We start from the raw sequence: 25,560 nt of genomic DNA on the forward strand, positions 1-25,560 counted from the left end.
TTATATCTCAGGTAATCCCATAAATGTTGAAACCAATGTTATTGTAACCATAACCCCGAAGGAATACATAAGGGACACTTTCCGGAACGTTTTAGACTCCGAAAAGGAATAGGTATGTGGTACGGTAAGTAAACCGACTCCAAAACAGTTTTTAAGGCAATATTTCTCCGTTTTGGGATATTTAGAAAAATAGAAAAATAAGAAGCAGTCCGGGAAGGACACGAGGGTGGAGGGCGCGCCCTACCCTACTAGGCGCACCCCCCTACCTCGTGTGCTCTCCGGACTCCGTTTTCTTGCACAATACGTATTTTGGTCGGTAAAAATTCATTATATATTCTCCCGAAGGTTTTTACTCCCGTATCACGCAATTATCCTCTGTTCTTGTTTCAAGCTGTTGCTGCTGCAGATTAGAGCAAGATGTCTTCTCAAGAGTCAGTTGGGGAGAGCCGGGTGTCTCATCCGGCATCGAGGCCAAGAACACACAGCGATGCTGACCACTTTGGGCCAGCAACAGAGGAAGAGATGGAGGCTGAATTGATGAGGATAGATGCTATTGAGGATCAAGAAGTCACTTCTCGCTTCTGCGCTGGGTTCACGATGGGGGAACTACAGAGCTCAGCTATTCCAAACTCGGTTATCCCTTCCAATGTTAAATTTCTTTCTTATGAAAATATGAAGAAGAGTGTCACTTGTTCTCCCGCAGCTATGCAACACCCTTGGGTGAAAGGGGCTTTAGCCGTTACAGAGAAGCTTTGTAAGGAGATAACGGATCTCAAGCAGCAACTCAATAAGCTCGAGGAAGAGAATCGTATCCTGAGGGGCATTATCGCCAAGAATATCGCACCATCACCTCCGAAGAAGGAGATATAATCACATGGGTATGGGCACTCCCCTTGGCAACTGCCAAGCTTGGGGGAGGTGCCCCGGTATCGTATCACCATCACACTCCTATCTTTACCGTTTTCCTTAGTTCGATCCTATTAGTAGTATCTTGATCTAGTAGAATGAAGTTTATGGTATGATCTAGTTTTGAGTTTTTGCTTTATGATCCCTCTATGTAATCGAGTCCGTGAGCTATATAATAAAGATTAGTGTTGAGTCAACGGCTTGATTATTTTGCCATGATCTTGAGTGAATGAAAGAAAAGAGAAAAAGAATAAAAAGAAACAAAGAGATCATATTGATCTTATTGAGAGTAATGACTTCACATAGAAAGAGTATGATGATTAAAAGTTGTTGGGAGTTGGCAAACATAGCTTTGGTCATCGTTGCAATTAATAGGAAGTAATAAGGAAATAGAGGTTTCACATATAAATATACTATCGTAGACATCTTTTATTATTGGGAGCACTCATTAAAATATGACATGCTAAAGAGTTGATGTTGGACAAGGAAGACAACGTAATGGGTTATGTTTTCTTATATCTTAGATAAAGTATATTGTCATGGATCACCCAACATGTTGAGCTTGCCTTTCCCCCTCATGCTAGCCAAATTCTTTGCACCAAGTAGAGATACTACTTATGCTTCCAAAAACCCTTAAACCAGTTTTGCCATGAGAGTCCACCATATCTACCTATGGATTGAGTAAGATCCTTCAAGTAAGTTGTCATCAGTGCAAGCAATAAAAATTGCTCTCTAAATATGTATGATTGATTGGTGTGGAGGAAATAAGCTTTATACGATCTTGTGATGTGGAAGAAATAAAAGCGACGGGCTGCATAATAAAGGTTCATATCACAAGTGGCAATATAAAGTGACGTTCTTTCGCATTAAGATTTTGTGCATCCAACCATAAAAGCGCATGGCAACCTCTACTTCCCTCTGCGAAGGGCCTATCTTTTATTATTATCTTCTATCTTATGTAAGAGTCATGGTGATCTTCACCTTTCCTTTTTATATTTTATCCTTTGGCAAGCACAGGGTGTTGGAAAGATCCTGATAGATATATCTAATTGGATGTAAGTCAGCATGAGTTATTATTGTTGACATTACCCTTGAGGTAAAAGGTTGGGAGGCAAAACTATAAGCCCCTATCTTTCTCTCTGTCCGATTAAAACTCCATAACCACAAGTATTGCGTGAGTGTTAGCAATTATAAAAGACTAAATGATAGTTGAGTATGTGGACTTGCTAGAAAGCTCTGACATAGACTCTTTCTGATGTTATGATAAATTGCAATTGTTTCAATGACTGAGATTATAGTTTGTTAGTTCTCAATAAAGTTTCTGATTCATACTTTGCATTGTGAATATATTATTACTTGAGCATAAGAAATCATATGACAATATTCATATATGGTGCTGTTATGAGAATAATCATGATGCCCTCATGTCCGTATTTTTTTTATCGACACCTCTACCTAAACATGTGGACATATTTATCGTTATCGGCTTCCGCTTGAGGACAAGCGAGGTCTAAGCTTGGGGGAGTTGATACGTCCATTTCGCATCATGCTTTTATATCGATATTTATTGCATTATGGGCTGTTACTACACGTTATGTCACAATACTTATGCCTATTCTCTCTTATTTTACAAGGTTTACATAAGGAGGGAGAATGCCGACAGCTGGAATTCTGGGATGGAAAAGGAGCAAATATTAGAGACCTATTCTGCACAACTCCAAAAGTCCTGAAACTCCACGAAAGTTATTTTTGGAAATAATAAAAAATATTGAGCGGAAGAAGTACACCATCTCCTCTCAAAACCCTAATCCATATCTTGTATCCAATTCTTGTCTCCAAGTCCGGGATTGGTACTAGTAGGTTGCTAGTAGTGTTGATTACTCCTTGTAGTTGATGCTAGTTGGTTTATTTGGTGGAAGATCATATGTTCAGATCCTTTATGCATATTAATACCCCTCTGATTATGAACATGAATATGCTTTGTGAGTAGTTACGTTTGTTCCTGAGGACATGGGAGAAGTCTTGTTATTAGTAGTCATGTGAATTTGGTATTCGTTCGATATTTTGATGAGATGTATGTTGTCTAGCCTCTAGTGGTGTTATGTGAACGTCGACTACATAACACTTCACCATTATTTAGGCCTAGAGGAAGGCATTGGGAAGTAATAAGTAGATGATGGGTTGCTAGAGTGACAGAAGCTTAAACCCTAGTTTATGCGTTGCTTCGTAAGGGGCTGATTTGGATCCATATGTTTCATGCTATGGTTAGGTTTACCTTAATACTTTTGTTGTAGTTGCGGATGCTTGCAATAGAGGTTAATCATAAGTGGGATGCTTGTTCAAGTAAGGACAGCACCCAAGCACCGGTCCACCCACATATCAAATTATCAAAGTACCGAACGCGAATCATATGAACGTGATGAAAACGAGCTTGACGATAATTCCCATGTGTCCTCGGGAGCGCTTTTCTCCATATAAGAGTTTGTCCAGGCTTGTCCTTTGCTATAAAAAGGATTGGGCCACCTTGCTGCACTTTATTTACTTTTGTTACTTGTTGCTCGTTACAAATTATCCTATCACAAAACTATCTGTCACCACTTATTTCAGTACTTGCACAGAATACCTTGCTGAAAACCGCTTATCATTTCCTTCTGCTCCTCGTTGGGTTCGACACTCTTACTTATCGAAAGGACTACGATAGATCCCCTATACTTGTGGGTCATCAACCACCCACGCCGACGAGCACCTCGAGGTCCTTTCCTCGGGGCAACGACCGTTGTTGCCTGTTGGTGTCCTGGACCAGAGGGTATCTACCATGCCGGCTCCCAGCCAGGTGGGCTGGGCAAAGGACCCCTTTTTGGTTTCGTCCTGGGCTACTTCGGGCAACCCATGACGCAAGGGATATTCCACAAAACTTGGCATATAAGACAAAGATTCTTCTCTACCAACATAGCCGACTAGAACTCCTATTATCCAAGGCTCCGGTACATTATATAAACCGAGGCTAGGCTAGTCGACAGATCATTAGAATCTTACACAACAATCTCGTGGTAGGCACCTATACTCTGTACTATACCCCAATACAATAAATACAAGCAGGACGTTAGGATATTATCTCTTGGAGAGAGCTTGGACCTGGGTAAAATCTTGTGTCCTTATTACCATATTTACAAGACGCCTAACATAGAATCCCTACCTTAAGATCTATCCGATTTGGCTCTGTTAGCCGCCGGTACCACCATGGCGCTGTCACGGATAGCCCGAGCTTGGCACGACTGCCTCTAACCTCCTCCACATCGTCCTCGACCATCACTAGTCGCGTCCGCCGCTGCGGCCCCTCCTGTCCCCGACCTCACCTCCAGCTCCGGCGTTGTCCATGCAGCAAAGGGGATGAGGGTCCTATTGCTTTTTGCAACAAGAATCATGTTGCAGTTGCAATGACGGTAAATGACTACGGTGAACGACGGCAGTGCTGCTACAACACGCATCAACAATGGCGGGGGTGTTTCTGCAATATCATCTCCATTGCAAAAAGAAAAAGAAAAATTTGCAACACCACCTATGTTGCAAAGGTGAAGACAAAAGCAAAATTTTCTTCAGCATCACCTATATTGCAATGGTTTATTCTGCAACACCACCTATGTTGACGCTAGGCCGACCGATGATGCCAGATCTAACGACTCGCTGCCCGCTGATATTTATAAAACTATCAGTCACTGAACGGATAGCGCTCGCCCTTTTTGTTTTCTTTCATGAGCTTGTTTTATAAGGTCTACATACCATCTTCAACGCAAAACACTAAGAAAGATGTTTAAAAAAATAAAATGAAATATATGACCAACCCAAATAAGATACTTTCTCCTTTCATATTAATTGACGCTGAAACGGATGGGTCTAGCATTCAAATACGTCGATACATCTGTTTGAACGTCAACTATTATGGGACGGAGGGAGTACTTTTTTTCAACACAGTACAAACGCAGACGCTCATAAATACGGTTCAATTCCTAATGACCCGAGTTCAATTCCTAGAATTGACAGGTAATGCACAGGGGTTTTCCCTCATTTATTGAGGATCAAGTTTGGTGTGTGGTCAAACCACTCATCAAAAAATATCTTGATACTCATTAAAAAAACCGAGGATCATGTTTATCTTGGTACTCATACTAAAAATGGCCGTATGCATCCCTAGTTGGTGCAGAGGCCGGAGAAGTGAAATTCTCACCCAATTTTTAAGAATTTTTGGAATCCCCTATCTATCTGACCGCTCGCGTCGCTCACGGGAGGGAGGGGGGCTTAGGCGGAAACCCAAGCCGCCGCCGCCGCCCCCGTCCTCTCCATCTGCTCCCCCGCCGCCGCCGGAGCACGCCAGCAGGCAAAGCCTGGTTGGCCGACGGCGGTGGCTGGGATGTCTTCTCGCGCTGAGATCCCTCGCGCGGGGAGCGCTCCAGCCGGCCCCGGACGAAGCGTCTAGGCGGCGGAGCTTGGGAGCCGGGGCGGCGGCCCCGGGTGCTGGTGGTGGTACTGCCGAGGTGGCCATGTGGGCGGCGCTGGGGCAGACCTGCGGCGGCGGCAAGGTCCTTCGATGGCGGATGGTGGCGACGGGGCATATCGATCCCCTAGCTTGCTGCGCACGCCCCTGGCCTCCTCCCTAAGACGACGTCGTGGTCTGCGGAGACTGGTGTCGGATGGAGTTGCGGACTGGCAGTGGCCATGGTGGCGGCGATCTGTTTCCCCATGAGCTGCACCCGACGTCTTCCAAGATCCAACCTAACTGCGGCCAGTCGCAAATATGCCTCATGCATGGCGGCCCTCGTCTCTGGTAGCGCCCACCTCCCTCGATCTGTGGTAGTGGCTCCAGCGTGGCGGTCGTTGAGGCAACGGTGGTCTTGGCATTGCTCCGGCCACGCAGTCTCTGGATTGTTGGGGCTGCGATGATGTGCTGGATGGATGAGGTGATTTAGATCCGATTGGCTGGATGATGGCGTATGTAGATTGTTCTGCAGCGACTTCAAACGGATCCACGATATCATCAAAAGGACTTCGGGAGGTTTTATCTCCTGATCCGGTGGATGACTTCAGCGGTGGGTTACAAATTATAGACAATGGCTTGACGCAGAGGGTTGTTTGTGGAGTAGCGGCGATCCAATTGTAGCTGCTTGGATAGCGGAAAAGCGGTGGAGACAACACATGTGAGATTTGGATGGTGGTGCTATGTGCACCCGGTCTCGAGCTCTGGGCGAAAGCCTACGACAGACCCGAGTGATTATTCCTGGCAATGGCGATGTTTTTTTACGTCGTTACCTTGTTGGAGGCATTGCTCGGATATGTTCGGACTGATTCTTCAAAGTGAAAACTTTGATACTGACCTTTGTGATTGGATACGGTGACGGCGTCGCTTGAGTGTTGCTTCCTTCCTGAAGGCGTTGTTGTTGAAGATCCTTGTCATCCATGTGGTGTCAATGGTTGGTGCGGATATGGTCTTAGTTGTAGTTTGTCGATCGTTTATCTGGTCGCTTTGGGGCAGCTTTTGGTCTTATGACTTCGCTAGTTTCCGGTGTGTTTCTGTGTGTGTGTTGGGTTGGCTGTGTGCATCTTAGTTATGCAGAGGCCGGGTGTGTGTTCAGTGTGATGTATCATCTTGATGCTTCATTTGAGCCAATAAAATCCATCCTTTGTCGGAAAAATACATACGTACATACACTCACCTCTATAAATGCACGCACGCACACACACACACTTCCAAAAGACTAAGCCGACACATCATTTTTAGATTGACAAAGTCGCATAGACGCCTACGTAGTCGACGAAAACGTCTCTTCCCAGGAAACGCACATTACCGAAAGTCCTGAAATAAATCCAAAAAAATGTGAGCACCAATGTTAAGTCTATGATTTATAACCAAAATGCAGCACCAATGTTAAGTTTATGACTTGAACCCTGATAGACTGAGCATACTACTGTTCTCTTAACCTTCCAATCGCTGGTTGGTTCACGGGAGTACTTTTTGTTGACGTGTTACAAGAAGGCAAACTTGACAGTAGTATGCTCAGTCTATCATTTGAATTTGAACTTGACAATAACAAAGCACCCCACAAAAATTTGGCCGCTCGGGCTTCCCTTGAACTAGCATTTGAACTTCTCTTTACAGGGAAACTAGCGTTTGAACCTACTATTCTTTTTTCCCATCAAGATGGCACTAAAGGTGTGTTAGCCACAGATCTTGATCTCTCTCTCTCTTCTTGTTTTTGCGGGAAGAACAATCTTGATCTTAAGGCGACTGGCGTTTAGTTTCGATTGGCAATGCAAAATGTTCAACATTTTATACCTACGGCATCACTCTTTTGTTACTGCAAAATGGAAATGAATAATTTGCAAACGTTACGCACATGCTTAATGTTTGCACAATCACATAGTGCATTTTGATGACCGGGACCAACTGCATATGGCCCGTACTGTTGAGTATATATTTTGTATTGCACGTGTATTAGAGTTGTGGCCCACCTCCTAGTCTTGTATAGTTGAGATAGAAACCTTCCCTTGTAATATATATATATACGTGCACCAGCACCCTATCAATACATCATCTCTCCATATGGTATCATCCTTTTCGGTCTAACCCTAGGGTAGCCGCCGCCGCCGCACCCCACCACCCGCTTCCGCCCGCGCGTCCCACGCCGCTGCCCGCCGCTCCGCGCCAAGAGCCCCTGCACGCCCGCGCCCGCGTCCCGTAGCCCGCGCGATCCCCTGCCATTGCACGCCGCTCGCCTTGCAACGCTGCTCTCGCGCCGCCGCTTTTTTTCCATCGCACTAGCCAGCCGCGATTGACGCGTTGACCCATCGCGCGCCTAGCAATGCTGCTTTTTGCATCGCTAGCCGCCGCGCCGTTCCCGCTGCAGCCGCGCCCCGCCGCTGCTGCCATCTCCTCCCCCAACCCTAACCTTCCCCGCACCCGCACGCCGTCGCCATGTGGCCCTCCTCTCCCGGCTCCTCCACGACTCACTCGTCGAACCCCTTTGCTGGCCCCGAGCCCTCCGTCGCCGCCATCCGTGACCTTAATATTGAGGCCCGAGTCCCTATCCGTCTCGACAGCTCCAGCACGTCGTACTACGCGTGGAAGACCTACTTCAACCTCGTCTTCCGCGAGTACTATCTCACTGAGCACATCGACGGTTCCGTGGACAGCGCGTACATGCGCGGCGACCCGGAGTGGTCCGCCATCGAGGCCACGATCATCCATTGGTTCTACCTGACGGTCTCGAAGGACATCTTCCACACGGTCGTCGTCGAGGACGACGACTCCTGCATCGTGTGGGGCAAGATCAACGCGCTCTTCACCGACAACAAACTTCAGCGCCTTGTTTTCTTGCAGCAGGAGTTCTTCGGCTGTCACCAGGACAACTCCACCATCGACGAGTACCGCATGAGGCTCAAGATGCTCGCCAACGAGCTTCGCGACATCGGCGCCAAGGTCTCTGACGACATCATGCTGAGCACCCTCACCGCCGGTCTTAATGAGGACTTCGGCAACGCGGCGTCCAACCTCACCCTGTTGCCGCAACCCACTTTCCAGCGCGTTGTCATGTACCTCAAACTTGAGGAGCGCCGGATGACGAAGCTGAAGTAGCGGGTTCAGCACACCGCCCTCGCCGCCGGTACCACCCGCGGCGGCCCTGCTCCTCCGGCCGCCCCCCGTCCGCCCGTGCCACCCGCGCCCGCCGGCTACTACCCGCTGCCGCCCGCGCCCCCCGCGCCTCTCCAGCAGCCGCAAGGTGGCGGGGGCCGGTGCAACCGGCGGGGTGGCGGAGGCCGCCGCCAGCAGCAGCCGCAACAGCAACAGGCGCCAGGTGCAGGGGGCGCCCCGCTTCCCGCAACCCCCTCCGCCGTGGGCCGCCGGGCAGAACCCATGGACGGGCGTCGTCCACGCCTATCATATGCCCGTCCCGCGGGCTCCTGCACCGGGTCTCCTTGGCCCCCGTCCAGCGGGCCACCAGGCGTTCGTCGGCGCCCCCTACCAGCCCTACGGTGCCCCGCTCGCGCCGCCATCCCTCGGTGGCTACGACGCGCCCGCCCAGGCGCTGCCCTATGGAGGCCAGCTGCCACCGCCGGCACCTGCACCGTGGGACCCTGCCCTCCTAGCCGCCCTACACTCGGCGCCGTCGCCGAGCAACTATGGCGGTGGAGGCGACTGGTACATGACCCGGGTGCTACTGCGCACATGACAGCTCATCCCGGTAACCGTTCCTCCTCCACTCCCGTTTACACTCCCACTCGCATCACCGTTGGCAACGGTTCCTCTTTACCCATCACCCATGTCGGTAGCACTAGTTTTCCTTCTAGTTCCACACCTATCACTATGTCTAACGTTCTTGTTTCACCTTACTTAGTCACTAGCTTAGTCTCTTCGTCGTCTTACTCGTGAGAAACCTCTTACTGTTGAATTTGACGGTGTTGGTTTTTCTATGAAGGACGCCCGTACCCGGATGATGCTTCACCGATGTGATAGCCCTGACGAGCTTTATCCCGTGCACGCCGGCGCCTCCACTTCCACACCCGTCGCTCTCTCTGCCGGCGTCGACCTTTGGCATGCTCGCTTGGGCCACCCCAACCCCGTCGTTTTGCGTCAGATTCTTAGGAGTTTTTCTTTCTCATGTAATAAGCTCGACGAGCATACTTGTGAGGCTTGTCGTTCGGGCAAGCACGTGCGTCTTCCGTTTAGTGCGTCTACTTTAGTTTCCACTTTTCCGTTTCAGTTGATTCATAGTGATGTTTGGACGTCTCCCGTTGCGAGTAACACGGGCTATCTATACTATTTGGTGATTTTAGATGATTATTCTCATTATGTGTGGACTTTTCCTCTTCGTCGTAAATCCGATGCTTTAGCCACACTCACCACCTTTTACTCCTACGTCACCACTCAGTTCGGTAGCCCCATACTTGCACTCCAAACTGATAACGGAAAAGAGTTTGACAACGTCGCTTTTCGCTCACTTCTCGCCTCTCACGGCACCATCTTCCGTCTGACTTGCCCCTACACTTCACAACAGAACGTCCGCGCCGAGCGCCACTCTCAATGACTGCGTTCGCACGTTGCTCTTTCATGCAAACGTGCCCGCTCGGTTCTGGCCCGATGCCCTCGCCACCGCCTCTCTCTTAGTCAACATTCGTCCGTGTCGTCCCTGGTGGAACTATGCCCCTCACCACCTTTTCGGTACACCACCATCCTATGATGGTCTTCGCATATTTGGGTGTCTTTGTTATCCTAGCACCGCGTCCACCACGCCACACAAGCTTGCACCCCGCTCCGTCCCATGCATCTTCCTTGGCTACCCTCCCAACACCAAAGGTTACCGGTGCTATGATCCTACCACTCATCGTGTGTACACCTCGAGGCACGTGTACTTCGTCGAGACGGTGTTCCCTTTTTTTCAGGTTCCTCCGACCGCGGCTCCTTCGGCTCCGGCCCCCGCGCCCCTTACCTGGTGCGATGCGCGGCGGCATCCCCCGGCGCCCCCCCGGCCCGGCGCCTTCTGCCGCCCCCTCCCGGGTTCTCGACTCCCTCACCCGAGGTTGAGTCCGACCGGGCCCCCGGATCCCCGGCTCCCTCGCCCGAGGTCGAGCCAGCGGGCACCCCACCCGTCACCTCGGCCGGCGCTGCTACTCCTGCGACGGGCTCGACCTCGACCTCGCCTGTCGCCTCCTCCACGGCTGGCTCGGCTGGCGCCGTCGCGGCCCCCAACGCCGCGGGCGCCCCCGTGGCCGTGGCCCCCGCCGCCGCGGCACCCGCCGCCCTCGCTGGCCCGATCACCCGTGCCCGTGCAGGCGTGCATCGGCCGAGCATGCGCTACTCCTCCGACGAGTATGCGTGCGCTGCCTCGACATCGACGCCATCACCCATCCCCACCTCCGCTCGTGCCGCTCTTCGGGATCCCCATTGGATGGCTGCGATGCAGGAGGAGTTCGATGCCCTACAGCGCAACCGCACATGGCAGCTTGTTCCGGGACCCCCCCCGGTGCCAACATCATCTCTGGCAAGTGGGTGTTTCGCCACAAGACTCGCCCGGACGGTTCTCTTGAGCGCTACAAGGCTCGATGGGTGGTTCGTGGCTTTCGGCAGCGCGCGGGCGTGGACTTCACCGACACCTTCGCCCCGATTGTGAAACCGGGCACGATCCGCGCCGTCCTTCAGCTGGCCGTCTCGCGCACCTGGCCTATGCATCAGTTGGACGTTTCCAACGCCTTCTTGCACGGTCATCTCGCCGAGCAGGTGTTCTGTGAGCAGCCTACTGGTTTCGTCGACGCCGAGCACCCCGACTTTGTGTGCTTGCTCTCCCGCTCTCTTTACGGGTTGAAGCAGGCACCTCGGGCTTGGTACCAGTGTATCGCAGCCTTCCTGCAGTCTCTGGGCTTTCGGTCCACTCGCTCCGATGCCTCACTCTTTGTGTATCATCTGGGAGCTGACACTGCATATCTGCTGCTCTACGTCGACGACATCATCCTCACGGCGTCCGCCCCGATCTCCTTCAGCGGCTCACTGCTCGTCTTCGCGATGAGTTCGCCCTCAAGGACTTGGGGCCCCTGCACTACTTTCTCGGCATCGAGGTGATCCGGCGGGCTGACGGCTTCTTTCTACATCAGCAGAAGTACGCCCAGGAGCTCCTTGAGCGTGCCGGTATGCTTAATTGCAAGCCGGCGCCCACTCCCGTCGACACGAAGGCGAAGGTCTCTGCTCTGGAGGGGTCTCTCGCGTCCGATGGAGCGTTTTATCACTCTATCGTCGGTGCTTTACAGTAGTTGACGCTGACTCGTCCCGACCTGCAGTACGCTGTTCAGCAGGTGTGCCTCCGTATGCACGCCCCGCGTGACTCTCACTGGACTCTGGTGAAGCATATTCTCCGTTACATATGCGGCACCATGTCCTTGGGACTCACCCTGACGGCCTCCGCCTCCACCGACCTCGTGGCCTACTCGGATGCTGACTGGGCTGGCTGCCCCGACACGCGACGCTCTACGTCAGGCTACTGCGTCTACCTTGGGCCCTCGTTGATATCTTGGTCATCGAAGCGGCAGCCCACGGTCTCCCGCTCCAGCGCCGAGGCAGAGTATCGCGCCGTGGCTAATGCTGTGGCCGAGTGCTCTTGGATACGTCAGCTGCTCCAGGAGTTGCTTTGTGATGTTCACAAGGCCACTCTTGTCTACTGCGATAACGTCAGCACGGTCTACCTCTCCGCCAACCCGGTGCACCATCGACGGACGAAGCATATTCAGCTCGATATTCACTTCGTGCGCGAGCAGGTTGCCCTTGGCCGTGTTCGGGTTCTCCACGTGCCGACGACGCAACAGTTTGCTGATGTGATGACTAAGGGATTGCCTACTCCCGTCTTCGAGGAGTTTCGGTCCAGTCTATGTGTCTCCAGCGACGCTTCGACTGCGGGGGGTGTTGAGTATATATTTTGTATTGCACATGTATTGGAGTTGTGGCCCACCTCCTAGTCTTGTATAGTTGAGGTAGAGGCCTTCCCTTGTAATATATATACGTGCATCAGCACCCTATCAATACATCATCTCTCCACACGTACGAACAAGTGCCAATAATCCTGTCTAAAGAAATGCAGATTACTTCCTTTTTCAATCACCCACAAGTTGTACACTGAGCGACAAACCAACAAAACTTGCACTAGATCACCATCTGCTTTCTGAAGCATAAAGAGCAGGGCCATAAAAGGGCTAAAGCCTAAAAGGACTCAGCAAGTTCGGTGCTGAAAGAATATGCTAAGGCGATCCCCTTCCAGCAAGCCTACAAAAAGACCAACGCTCCCTCTCAAGCTGATCCATTGCACCATCCATTGCACCATCACATCTCGCGGTATCACCATCTGAGAGCCAGCCTACATAGCATCGATTTGCCATGGCCTTCATCTTCATCCTCTGCCCTCAAATATGTCCGAGAAGCCGCGGATGATGGGCAGAACGCCATGCTGAAAAGCCTCAAGCTCGTAGGGCAACCAAGCATCTTTGGCAGATATTACAACATCTCCTGAGCTCATCTGTATTTTTTCATGTAAACTTCTATGCTGGAGAGTGATGGTTACCTGTTGGTTAAACTAGTAGTGTTTGTATGTTCATTTCCCTTCTCTTTGCGTTGTTGAGCACTTGAGCGTATGAAGACTGTTGGTACTTAGTAGTGATACTTGTTTTCAGTCAATTGAAGAACTCTGTTTCTCGTGTGCTGCTTGGGCTCTCCATAAGGTTTTTAGTGGCATTTCATTAACAATCATCAGGAAAGGTAAGTCACTATGGTAGTATCATATATCTGACTCTCTAGGCAAAACATAACTAAAATTGTTGCTCAAAACTGGTAGAGCATCCACAATCACGATTGTCAAATTTCGATCCCCAAACGTGGTTGTAGATGCTCCTATTGTTCTCTGAATGTTTACTTCTGAAATTGTACACATAGTGGATATGTATAGGCTCATCTCATCTCATGGCTGGCTATTGAATGAAGCATTACAAAACAGAGTCTAGACATCCATTAAGCGCAATGCAGAATTCAGCTAGCAACCACCAACCAAACTTTTCACTAACAAGGAGAAAAATTCAGGACAAGTTTGGACCATCATGTCCAAGTTTATTCTCACATACGTACTTTTCATGACTAACAAGGAGAGGAATTCAGCCAGCAACCACCAACCAAACTGACCTGAAATCCTGAACCGAACACGGGCCAGGTCAGGTCCTCCTACTCGGCGGCCTTGGGCTTGGAGAACTCGGAGATGCCGCTCGCCTCGATCCACTGCTCCCAGTTCCTCCCGTCCGCCTTCCTGTACTCGACGTGCGCCAGGGTGCCGGCGCCGACGCAGGCGGCGGTGACGGCGACGCCGTCGGGGTTGGACCTGGGGATGTAGAAGGAGGTGATCCCGCACACCTTGCAAAAGGTGTGCTTGGCCGTGTGGGTGCCGAAGGTGTAGGTGGTGAGGAAATCGCCGGCGCCGGCCTGGAGCGCGAACTTGTCCTTGGGCACGACGAAGTGGGTGTTCCCCCGCATGGAGCAGTCGGAGCAGTTGCAGATCCACGCCACCACGCTCGCCGGCGCCTCCACCTGCCAGCGCACGCGCCGGCAGTGGCAGCCGCCGCTGTGGACGACCTCCGGCTCCGTGCTCATCGTGGGCTTTGGGTTCTTGCCCGGTTGGTCTCTTGGGTCGAGGGGGAATGGAGGATATGGATGAGCTCTTGCTCGAGGGGAAGAGAGGAAGAGATGTTGGGAACAGGCGTAGAAACCTGTGGCTCGGCGGGTTCACTGCGCCGGGCTGATGCCACGTGCTCAAACTCCTCGCAAAGCTAGACACTCGTCAGCGGTGACACGACCGAAGCCGCGCGGAAAGCGGGATGAAAGGGAAGCAACTAGATAATGGAGCGCTCATAACTAGCGGTTCGATAGCACTCCGCGAGTGACAACTGTCGTGCCTGAAGCGCTCCCGCAAGGGAAATCAGCTGGCGTGGTTGGCTCTCGGTTTGCCTTTCCGGTTTGTGGTTTCGTGTGTTTTGCAGTTTGACCTTTGAATTACCAGAATTTTCCGTTTTCCCTTTCCGTGCGATAACACAAAGAAAATACCAGTTCGCGCGGTTGGTTCCGTGTTCCCTTTTTCGTTTCCCTTTTTGTTCCCACTATATTTCCGGGTAATGGAGATTTATGCGGTAGTTACGGGCAGGGACTACCAACACTATCAACTGTGACCTTTCAAGTAAGGAAAAAACAGCAACTTTTTAATGCAAAACGGCAGTCTTCAGAATCGTTCAATCGTGTGAATTCTGTATAGACACGGTTGTACCCAAGCAGAGGCACATGTGTACACTAGCAGAGGCACATGTGTGAATTCTCCAGCGCGAGGGAACCTCCTGCTCGCCTTCGACTCGTTTAATTTTCATAAACATCTTGAATGGGGCATAGGTTGAAGTGTGTTTCGGTCGTGCACCGTGCTGGTTCGTGCGGCGCGTTGTTCGTCGGTTCGTGACACGGCGCCTCCGGCGCGAGGGAACCTCCTGCTCGCCTTCGGCTCGTTTAATTTTCATAAACATCTTGAAGGGGGGGCATAGGCCGAAGTGTGTTTCGGTCGTGCAGCGTGCTGGTTCGTGCCACGCGTTGTCCGTCGATGTGTGACATGGCGCCTCCGGCGCGAGGGAAGCTCGTGCTCGCCTTCGGCTCGTTTAATTTTCATAAACATCTTAAATGGGGGCATAGGTCGAAGTGTGTTTCGGTCGTGCAGCGTGCTGGTTCGTGCGGCGCGTTGTCCGTCGGTGTGTGACACGGCGCCTCCGGCGCGAGGGAACCTCCTGCTCGCCTTCGGCTCGTTTAATTTTCATAAACATCTTGAAGGGGGGCATAGGTCGAAGTGTGTTTCGGTCGTGCAGCGTGCTGGTTCATGCGGCGCGTTGTCCGTCGTGGTGTGACACGGCGCCTCCGGCGCGAGGGAACCTCCTGCGCGCCTTCGGCTCGTTTAATTTTCATAAAAATCTTGAAGGGGGGGGGCATAGGTCGAAGTGTGTTTCAGTCGTGCATCGTGCTGGTTCATGCGGCGCGTTGTTCGTCGGTGTGTGACACGGCGCCTCCGGCGCGAGGGAACCTCCTGCTCGCCTTCGGCTCGTTTAATTTTCATAAACATCTTGAAGGGGGGGCATAGGTTGAAGTGTGTTTCGGTCATGCAGCGTGCTGGTTCGTGCGGCGCATTGTACGTCGGTGTGTGACATGGCGCCTCCGGCGCGAGGGAACCTCCTGCTCGCCTTCGGCTCGTTTAATTTTCATAAACATCTTGAAGGGGGGCATAGGTCGAAGTATGTTTCGGTCGTGCAGCGTGCTGGTTCGTGCGGCGCATTGTCCGTCGGTGTGTGACACGGCGCCTCCGGCGCGAGGGAACCTCCTGCTCGCCTTTGGCTCGTTTAATTTTCATAAACATCTTGAAGGGGGGCATAGGTCGAAGTGTGTTTCGGTCGTGCAGCGTGCTGGTTCGTGCGGCACGTTGTCCGTCGGTGTGTGACACGGCGCCTCCGGCGCGAGGGAACCTCCTGCTCGTCTTCGGCTCGTTTAATTTTCATAAACATCTGAAAGGGGGGGCATAGGTCGAAGTGTGTTTCGGTCGTGCAGCGTGCTGGTTCGTGCGGCGCGTTTAATTTTATACAGCAGGTTGTGCAAAAGGCAAGCTCCTTTGTTTTGAAAGGCACGGGTTTGAAGAATATGTAGTCACGTGTGCGTAGGAGCTAGCCATGGTTGAGTCTCTAGAGGAATGTACGTGCATGCACATGTGTGTATTGTCCGGAGGCATGGGGCCTTGTCGCTTCCGGAGGCACGAGTGTGAATCATCTACAGTCACGTGTGTGTAGCAGCTAGCCACGGTTGAGGCGCTCTTGGTATGTGTGTGTGGATATTGCCCAGGGGCATGGTGACCCAGGCTTTGGTGGCACAGGGCCATGTCGCCTCTGGAGGCACGAGAGGGTGGTCTCTAGAGTCACGCGTAAGGGTTCGTTTTGGGAGTCACTGTTGTCGTACAAATAAGAAGGGGCACTGTTGTTTATAGTGTACTGGCACTCTCTAATGATGTTCTTTTTTCAACATGAACACGCAATTTCTAACTATATTACATACAAACGCGAGTTATTGATAAATTGTTTTGTCACGTCTTGATAGAATTAGCCTTGCGGGCTAAATCAAAAGTTTTAGTCTTCATTCTTGCTGAAGATCTTGCTAATCTCGTCACCCATTTCATTAGCTTTGACTTAATTCATCTCGCTGCTTAAGAGAATGTACATTGCCTCTGCCCTCCAGGCTTCGACCTCATCCTGTGAAATTTTGCCGAAAAGATAATTATATTATTAGAGTTGGTGCATAAAAGTTGTATATAAGTAAATATATATAGACTTACTGTCAAATCTTCCAGGTCGAAAACTTTTCACCATTGTAGAGGAATGCAAGCTTTAAAACAGCAAATGGTGATTCACCCTTTTCTACCACTGAAACATCTTGCACGGTATGAATCTGCCCATCTTGTTTTCTTTGGATTCATTGTTTGTTTAAGTATGGTGTTGAAGACTTCTTTAATCCTAGGTACCTGGGAATTGCATTTTGTAATTGTTTTAATACTGCAACTTGTAAAACTGAAAAAATTGTTATGTATAAATGCTTACGATTACCGACTTATGAGCGTGATATTCCTGTAACTGTGTTTCTCTTTCTTTTTGAGCGTCTTCATGTTCCTGAAGAACTCGACATGCTTCATGTGGATCCAATTTATCCACGTCTATATTTTCTTTCTCAAATTCCTCTGGAGTCGCTTCTCGAGGATCAATAATGTGAACTTTGTGCTTATATTTGTCTAGCACATATAGTACGTAGCGGTCATGCTTCTCCATTGGAATGAATATCTGCGTACAAAATACTTGTTGGTTTTCTGACAGTTTAACATAAAGTAATTTGATAGAACACATATTTTGTGATTTTGTCACGGAGGAAAGGGATGTTACCATGTTTGCTGTTGAGAGCTTTTTCCGTTGATTTTCTTTGAGATACATGGGAACCAGTTGATTCTTTGTTTTTTGCAATTCACTTTTAAATTTTGGAATAGTAGTTTTGTCTTTATTTAATTTCAGTATATGCTGCAAACAATAATTACGATGCAAAAAACTGTTAGAAAAAAGAGCTGTGTAACAATATAACAAGAGTAGGTGTTGCAGTATAGACAAGATTTTTCTTTTTAAAAGTTTACCTCTGCAAAGTTTGGGCCTAATATTACTCTGTCACTCTCTTTTGAATCTTGTCTGCTTTCCCAGATTTCTGCTATGTCATCGAGCACCCTCTTTTCCATATGATGTGGTATGTTCGTCTGTGCTGGTCTTGGACCAAATACTGCCTTCAGTTGGGCTCCAGTAAGTTGCGTGCTTTCACTGTCCCTACGGATGCGCCTAAATATAGTTTTGTTGCGACAGGGAGATAAAATAATTTTGGAGGTCAGGGTTAGTGAGAAACAGATTTTTTTTACATTATTTTTTGCCTCGGTCCAACTATTTTGAGGTGCAATAGAAAATAACTCACTTTTTATATTCCTCCTGCCAGCTTTATGTGTTGGAAGCAATGAGAATGTTTTGGGTATGGACTAGTGCTTCGTCCTTTTTTCCTTTTTGTTTCATCTGTTTCTATTAGCGGAAGCAGATATGTAATATGTAAGTTCTCGTGATACGAAAGACATTGGTCAACCGTGGGATGGGGTGGGACGGGTAGGTCATTAAAAAAAGATAACCAGAAATGATTTTCTTACCTTTGTTGGTGGAAAAGAAGTTTGAAGTTTCTGGTTTGAATTCTTTGATTCTTCCAGGTAGTTGCTCGCACTTTACTTGGTTCGTTTCACCAAATATGGCTGTAAAAAAGAACTCTGGTTTCCACTCGGCATCTACGTTTCTATGCTGCATGAAGGTCATCGGATATTCTTTTATTTTTCTTTCATGAGATAATTGAAGTATTCAAGTAGTGCTGCTTCTAAAAAATAAAATTGTTGCTCTCGTACTATTCACTTACATGGAAATCCTCATCATCTTTTATGAGATCAATGCCATTCCAGTATTTTGCAAATTGAACCATGAAGTGTCCGCATTGGGTACCCTGCTGTTTTGGCACGCAAACTCTGTTAGGTGTTTCTGCTATCCTCGACCAGTTTGGTTCACTATTGGCTCGTAGTTTCGCTTCGCCGTAATGCTTCTTCATGAGTGCGTGCATCCTTTTAATCTGTGATTACGGTTTGGTTTTATTGTTGGATTTTTCCATTAATAAAGGGAATGCATGAATTGGAAAATCAATTAGAAAACCAAGGTTGAATTGACGTACCAGTTCTGGGTGATCCTTATGGTGTGTTTTACATGTATTTTTTCCTCTGCCGTGTGTGTAATTCAGTGAGTCAAGTATGTCGATGGAGCTCGTGTACTTGTTGAGCACGTACAGTGTGAAGTGTTTAGCTGTGTTGTGAGGTATCATAATCTGCGGTGTTTGGAGACAGAGTGAGTTAAAGTTCATTCTTGCCAGGAGAATTAAATGACATGTAAATGTGCAAGCTGTAGGAAGAATGAATTATGTTTGTATATTTCTATTAACTTACCAGCTTTTTCTTTAAAAGTTCCTTCCCTGTTACAAAGGGTGCAAACTGTTTCAATGCTTCGTCCTCATTGAATTCTGCTAGTCCTCCTTCTCCAGTATTAACACCGAGCACAATCTGCGACCAAAAAGTTTTCTACTTTTTAGTTCAATCTTCGTAATCACTGAAATGATGCAAGTGTTTTTGTCAAATTGGACTTCATACGTTTGCAAATTCTGGGAGTATGGCTTTATCGGTTGTGTTGTATTGTTGCTACACTGTCCATTCTTCGAACAATGCGTTGGCGATGGAGCCCTCCATCTGTCCTGTATCTCCTTTCTTTAGGTCTTCCATTATTTGTTTTCCTGTAATCCAATCGGGTCGCTTCGAGCTAATATATACGTTTAGTCTGCAAGCAAAAAAAGTTTATACATTAGTTAGGTGGGTTTAAAAAGGAGCAACATTTCTTTGTTTTTTTGTTGTGACAAGAGAAGTACTTACTCTCCGCATTCGTCCTGTCCTTCTTTGCTGAATAGGTATTCATGAAGTGCTCTGGCTTTGTTCATAAATTTGAAATCTCCTGGGATAAAAGTAGGAATAATAATTTTTCCATGGATCCTGCTTGAAGGCTTTACCGGCCTCTTCTTGACCGAGATTTTCTTGTCTGAGCTGTTCTCAGATGATTGAGGCATTGAATGTTCTCCGGATTCTTGCTGCAAGATCGCCAGATACGGCTTGGCATCTTTGTTGAATTCATAGCTTTCATAGTCGTTCAGCCATGTTTTGATTACATCGAATTTATAGCCCATCTTTACATACTCATGGTATTCGTCTAGTTGGAGCGGTTAAAGGCTTAAAAGAAATTCATCAATTTCTTCATGCCTTTTCCATTGTTTTGGGCTGGAATTTATAGCCCATCTTTTCCATTGTTTCATAAAATCAAGAACAATCCAGGATTGTCTTGCTTGGACTTTTGAGTATATTCATCAGTGCAATCAGTCTAAAAAGCCCATCCTTCTGCTTAAGTTAGATTTTGAAAAGGCTTTTGATTCTATCCAGCATGAGGCAATTTTAAAGATTCTTGTAGCAAAAGGTTTTGACAACACATGGATCACATGGATTAAACAGTTGTTGTCCTCTGCAACTTCCTCTGTTCTGCTTAATGGTGTACCTGGCAACCATTTTAAATGCAAGTGTGGAGTAAAGCAGGGAGACCCTATTTCTCCTTTGCTCTTTGTTAGTGCTGCAGATCTCTTGCAGACAATGATTAATGATCTACTGTAGCAGGGTTTGATAAGTAGGCCATTGCCAACCCATGATCCTGATTTCCCTGTTGTTCAGTATGCTGATGATACATTGCTTCTTTTAAATGCTGAAAGGGGTCAAATGGAGGCACTGAAATCAGTGCTCTGTTCTTTCTCAAAGGCAACTGGTCTCCAGATCGACTTTCATAAATCTTCCATGTATCCTATTAATGTGAATGATCATGATGCTACAAATCTAGCTACTTTTTTGGCTGGAATTTAGGCACAATGGCTTTCACATATTTGGGCCTGCTAGTGGGGACTACCAGACCCAAGATTGTGGATCTTCTTCCCCTGGTGGACTGCATGGAGAGAAGACTGACATCTAGTTCTTGGTTTTTGCCTCAAGGAAGCAGATTACAATTGGTGAACTCTGTCATTTCTTCCTTGCCTATCTTCTTCCTTTGCAGTTTGTCAATTCCTCAGGGTATTCTGAAGAAGTTGGAAAGGATTCAGAGGCAGTGTTTATGGAGGAAATATGGTCAGGAGAGGGGCCACTCCCGGGCTGCCTGGCCCCTTGTTTGCAGACCCAAGTCCAAGGGTGGTCTTGGAATCTTAAACCTTGGTTTGCAAAATGAAGCTCTTCTTCTTAAGCATCTTAATAAATTCTATAATAGGATGGATGTGCCATGGGTCCATCTGGTTTGGGATTCTTACTATTTCCAAAGGGTCCCCCATGATACTATACTGTGTGGATCCTTTTGGTGGAGAGATCTCTGCAAGTTAATGGATAAATTCAGAGCAGTTACTTCTGTTGATGTTCACAGTGGAGATACGGTACTGTTCTGGTCTGATTATTGGCAAATTGGGAACAGTTGCATTCCTCTTCAAGATCGTTTTCCTAGGCTTTATTCCTTCTGCCTCCACAAAAACCTCTCAGTCAGGGAAGTCTTTCAGGCTAATAATTTCCAAGAGTTATTTTATTTGCCTCTGTCTGAGCAAGCCTTCCAAGATCTACAACAGCTCTCGTCCTTGATGGGATCTTTCCAATTGGACAGTGACTGCCATGATTCTTGGGGGTGGAGGCATGGTAAAAAGTCTGAATATACTGCAAAGAAGTTTTATGATTTTGCTTATCAGCCAATGGTAGCAAATCCCATTCTGGGGTGGGTCTGGAAGAGCTGCTGCACCATGTCGATCAAAATGTTTGCCTGGCTAGTCATAATGGACAGGGTTAACACCAAGGACATGATCCAACGGAGGCATTGGAAGATTAATGATGGGCCTGAATGTGTACTCTGTCCAACTGGGACTCTTGAGGACTGAAACCACCTTTTTTTCCAGTGCAATTTCAGTATCCGCGTGTGGATTTATCTGCAAATTGTTTGGAAGGACTGTGATGACATGGTGGGAATTGCTTGGCATGCCAGAAAGGATTTCAACAAACCTTTCTTTGGGGAAGTGGTATTCATTGCTTGGTGGAATATTTGGAATGTCAGGAATGACAGAGCTTTCAGGAACATTCGACCTTCTTTCAGGGCATGGAAGAATGGCTTCATTCATGACCTAACGCTCCTCTCGCATAGAATCAAAAGGAAATATAGAGATGCCCTGCTTAAGTGGATTGATTTTCTACCTCCTTGAGGAGGTTTTTATTTCTGTGTTTTTGCTGTAATTATTAGGTATAGTATCCTCCCCCTTCCTTTGTATAGCTTTCGGTAGCTTTCTGTAGTTTCCTTTTCTTGTTTTCTTTCTTTTCCTCATCTTGAGGGATCCTTGTACTGGTGCTCTTTTTATTAATAAAATGCTGTGGGGGGCAAGCCCTGCAGTCTTCAAGGTCAAAAAAATTAACTTCATGCTCTTCTGTGGTTGTCGCATGCATAATATGTTCTTTTGGCTCGGGAGTTGGCGGAAATTCTTCTAGTACGCAACATTCTGCCTATTGCATTTCTTTGTCTCCCATATCGACTTCATACTTCAGCATATCTGTTAGAATCAAAAAATAATAATTAAAAAAATATTACTTCTTCTAGTGTGACAAAATTGTAAGGTTTAGTTTATGAAAAGACTAACCGGTTGTACACTTGATTAATGACAGTTTGGTATTCGCTCTGTGTTGACTGATTAGTTGATATAGAATTTTTTTTCCTCAACTCTGGTACTTGTTCTGGCCCTAAGGTTGCTGTTGTTCCATCATTGGAGTAGTGCTTCAGGTTCATGTACATATAGAATGTGCAGTCCATTCTACATGTAGAGGAATGGTACTAGTAAGATTGTTGCATTCAAGAAACGGAAAGAAGAGAAATGTTGGAGCAATGCTAGTGGTAATTGTTGCATTGAAAATACGAAAGAACATAATTATTTCAGTAATTGTAGTAGTGAATCTTGCATTGAAAAAAAAAGAAGTGAAATGTTGGAAGTGCTTACGTGTCTTCTTCTTGAAGTGGCACCTGCAATTTGACCTTTTTGAAATGGTTGATGCTTTTTTTGTGAAAGTTGTAGCTCTGTGCTTATGTGCCTCCAGATTTTCATTAATTTGCTGGTTACATTGTTGAAGAATTCTATTGTGCCTGGATATGCAGTTGAAGAGTCAAGGAGTTCAAAGCGCTGTTTTTGCATGTTAACTGTAATGGTGAAGTAATGACTTATAGTTTCGTCTTGCTCAAACCCGCGCAACGAACATGGTAGAAGGAACTGCAAAACACAAAATAAAAAGAAAACATTTGGAAATTTTCTTATATTTAGAAGCATAAAATAAAAAGAGAACTTTGCATAACATATACGCAATTGTATTTTGTTTTTAAAATAGCTGATCTGCTTACCATGTTATAATCTTGCAGTTTTTCTTCTTCTTGCATGTTGAAAAATGCTCTAAGCCTGGCAGGTTGTAATTTTTTTCTAATGTGTTCTTCATCATTATTTTTGTAGCACATTGGATCTTCATCGTCGGCTTTCTTTATCGAGTGTTGCTTGTTTCGTCACAGATACACAAAGGGAATTTGTCAGTTCAGTTATAGGGGAAGTTTATCTATTTATAAAGTCATATTTATCATTTTAAGCGTGATTCTTTTGCCGTGATCTTTACTTACAGTGTTGTGTAACGACAGAATCTTTCTTCCTGTGCCATTGAGTTGTTTTCTCAAGATCGTTAGCATGGGCTCGATTGCTTCGATGCTTACTGGTTTACCGACCTTGAAGCTTTCAGCGACATGGCCTAGATTGACATCAAACTTGTCTGTTGTAATGAAAAGCTCATCCCTGCAAAGTATATTTAGAAAAATGTTTTAGTTTACACATGCTACAGTCAAAATGATCGTGTGTAAGAATGCGTTTTGTGTTAGTTGCATGAACTTACATTTCTCTCTTTGTCCATGGCTTGCATACAGCGTTGTACATGTCTTCGATGGCTTTGTTGACGGAATCACTATCTTTGCCCCCTTTCTCCATTGTGCCTGCGATGATTTTCAATTTAATGTAAATAATTCCAAGTCACAAGATCACAAGATAGCAATTAAGTTTCTATTGTCTTGCCTGCTTCGATGCTAGAAGATATGTCCTGTCCAGTGTTGTTCCTTTCTTGTTCTCCTTCTGCTTCTTGCGGCATGTTATGTTCTTCTTTTTGCATTGTACCCTTCTGTTCAGTTTCTGCTCCATCCTTATTTGAGTCGTTTGTGCTTTTCTTAACATCATGTTTTTCCTTGTCAACCGTCATGTCTTGCTGGTGGTATTTTCCGTTTTGTTTTTCAGTCTCGACCTGGTTGGCACTAACCTCTCTGCCAGGGGAATTGGCATCGTACGACGGTGTAGGGTTTTCTTCGATAGTTTCTGGTTCTTTCTCTGGAACAATCTGTGTGTTTGCTTCATTGGTTGTATCTCCGTGGTTGCCTTTTTTGTGTTTCTGCGTTATCATTGAAAAAGCATTGAAATAATTTAACTTGCTACTTTATTTTAATTATAGTATCTGTTATGGTAAAATAGTGAAGCGTTCGGTGCGTGGTTTGAGCTATTTTGATTGTGATTAAGTCGTAATTTTGTGGAAACATTTTGTGCAACTTCACCTGTTGAGCTATCGTTGGTGATGCTGACTGTTCCACCCGTTCTTCGTTGAGTGTAGTTTCTTGGGGATCCTCTTGTTCTTTCTTTTGGTGTTCATCGTCACTGTCATGGTTTTTGTCTTGCAGTTGTTCGATCAGAAAGGTGGCTAAGTTGGAGTGCATTTGAGTTCTCATGGAACTACTTTATATTTTCATAGAATCAGCTTATGTAACTTTACCTCCTCAGTCGTTGCTGCTTCTGTTGTCTCTGCTACTGTTCTCGTTGCTGCTGCTGACTGTTGTGCTTGTTCTTCGTTGAGTGGAGGTCTTTGGGCATCTTCTTGTTCTTTCTTTTGTAGTTCATCGCCGCTGCCGTTGTTTTTGTCTTGTAGCTTTTGAAACACACAGGTGGCTAAGTGGCAATGCATTTGAGGTTCCAGAGAGCTATTTTATACTTTCATAGGATCAGCTTATGTAACTTTACCTTTTCAGTTGTTGTCGCTGCTGTCGTCTCTGTTGCGTGTTTTTCGGTGAGTGAATATTTTGGGGCTTGGTCTTCTGTGACGTTGATGTCTGCCGTTTGAAGAATATGTTGCCCTTCTTCAGTGCCCTCCTTTTACTCACTGGTCTCCTCTGTCTGCGATGCAGGAAAGTAGTGAAATGTCAAATGCGTATTTTTGAACTATAAGATCGTGAAGAGGTTTTATGTGTTTTCACCTCTGTATTTGTTGTTGTTACTGCTGATTGTTCTACGTGTTCTTCGTTGAGTGGTGGTTTTGGGTCCTTCTCTTGCTCTTTATTTTGCTGTTCATCGTCACTGACCTTGTTTTTTTTCTTGCAGCTGTTCAAACATAGAGGTGGCAAAGTGAGAGTGCATTTGAGTGAATACAGATGTGGTAGGTTGGAGTTTATTTGAGTGTGCATGCAGTAATTTTATAATTTCATAGTTGCGGGTTTTGTAACTTTACCTTTTCAATCGTTGACGCTGCCGCTGTCTCTGGTACCTGTTGTTTGGTGATTGAATTTTTTGTGGCTTGGTCTTCAGTGGCATTGTTGTCTACCGTTTGAAGAACATGTTCGGTTTGTTCATTGGGCTGCTCTGGTTGTGTTTGATGGTCTTGATATTTGGTGCTCTCTTGAGCTTCTTGTGCCTGCACCAACACAAAAAATATTTAAGAAATGGGTGCATCTCTGACTGTTGAGTTGCAATTTTTTTATAAGACCTCTTTCTCTGGAGTTGCAGGACTGTCTACTGCTGGAACT

At 47.1% G+C, this 25,560-nt stretch overlaps 2 protein-coding genes across 2 annotated transcripts; one reads left to right on the top strand and one right to left on the bottom strand.

Moving 5' to 3' along the window:
* Positions 1-7,873: 7,873 nt before the first annotated feature.
* LOC141022830 (uncharacterized) lies at positions 7,874-8,533 on the top strand. The gene has a single exon (XM_073499099.1). It carries the CDS (start codon positions 7,874-7,876, stop codon positions 8,531-8,533), a length of 660 nt encoding a protein of 219 aa, XP_073355200.1.
* A 4,925-nt stretch (positions 8,534-13,458) lies between these two features.
* On the bottom strand, positions 13,459-14,280 carry LOC109778564 (uncharacterized). The gene has a single exon (XM_020337130.4). The coding sequence runs from the start codon at positions 14,069-14,071 to the stop codon at positions 13,649-13,651; it is 423 nt and encodes a 140-aa protein (XP_020192719.1). The 5' UTR covers positions 14,072-14,280; the 3' UTR covers positions 13,459-13,648.
* Between the last annotated feature and the right edge of the window lie 11,280 nt (positions 14,281-25,560).

The sequence above is a fragment of the Aegilops tauschii genome, chromosome 5 (genome assembly GCF_002575655.3).
Source record: "Aegilops tauschii subsp. strangulata cultivar AL8/78 chromosome 5, Aet v6.0, whole genome shotgun sequence".
NCBI classification, from domain to species: Eukaryota; Viridiplantae; Streptophyta; class Magnoliopsida; order Poales; family Poaceae; genus Aegilops; species Aegilops tauschii.

Coding starts and splice junctions, on each gene's coding strand:
- LOC141022830 (XM_073499099.1), top strand. CDS start 7,874: ATGTGGCCCTCCTCTCCCGGCTCCTCCACGACTCACTCGTCGAACCCC.
- LOC109778564 (XM_020337130.4), bottom strand. CDS start 14,071: ATGAGCACGGAGCCGGAGGTCGTCCACAGCGGCGGCTGCCACTGCCGG.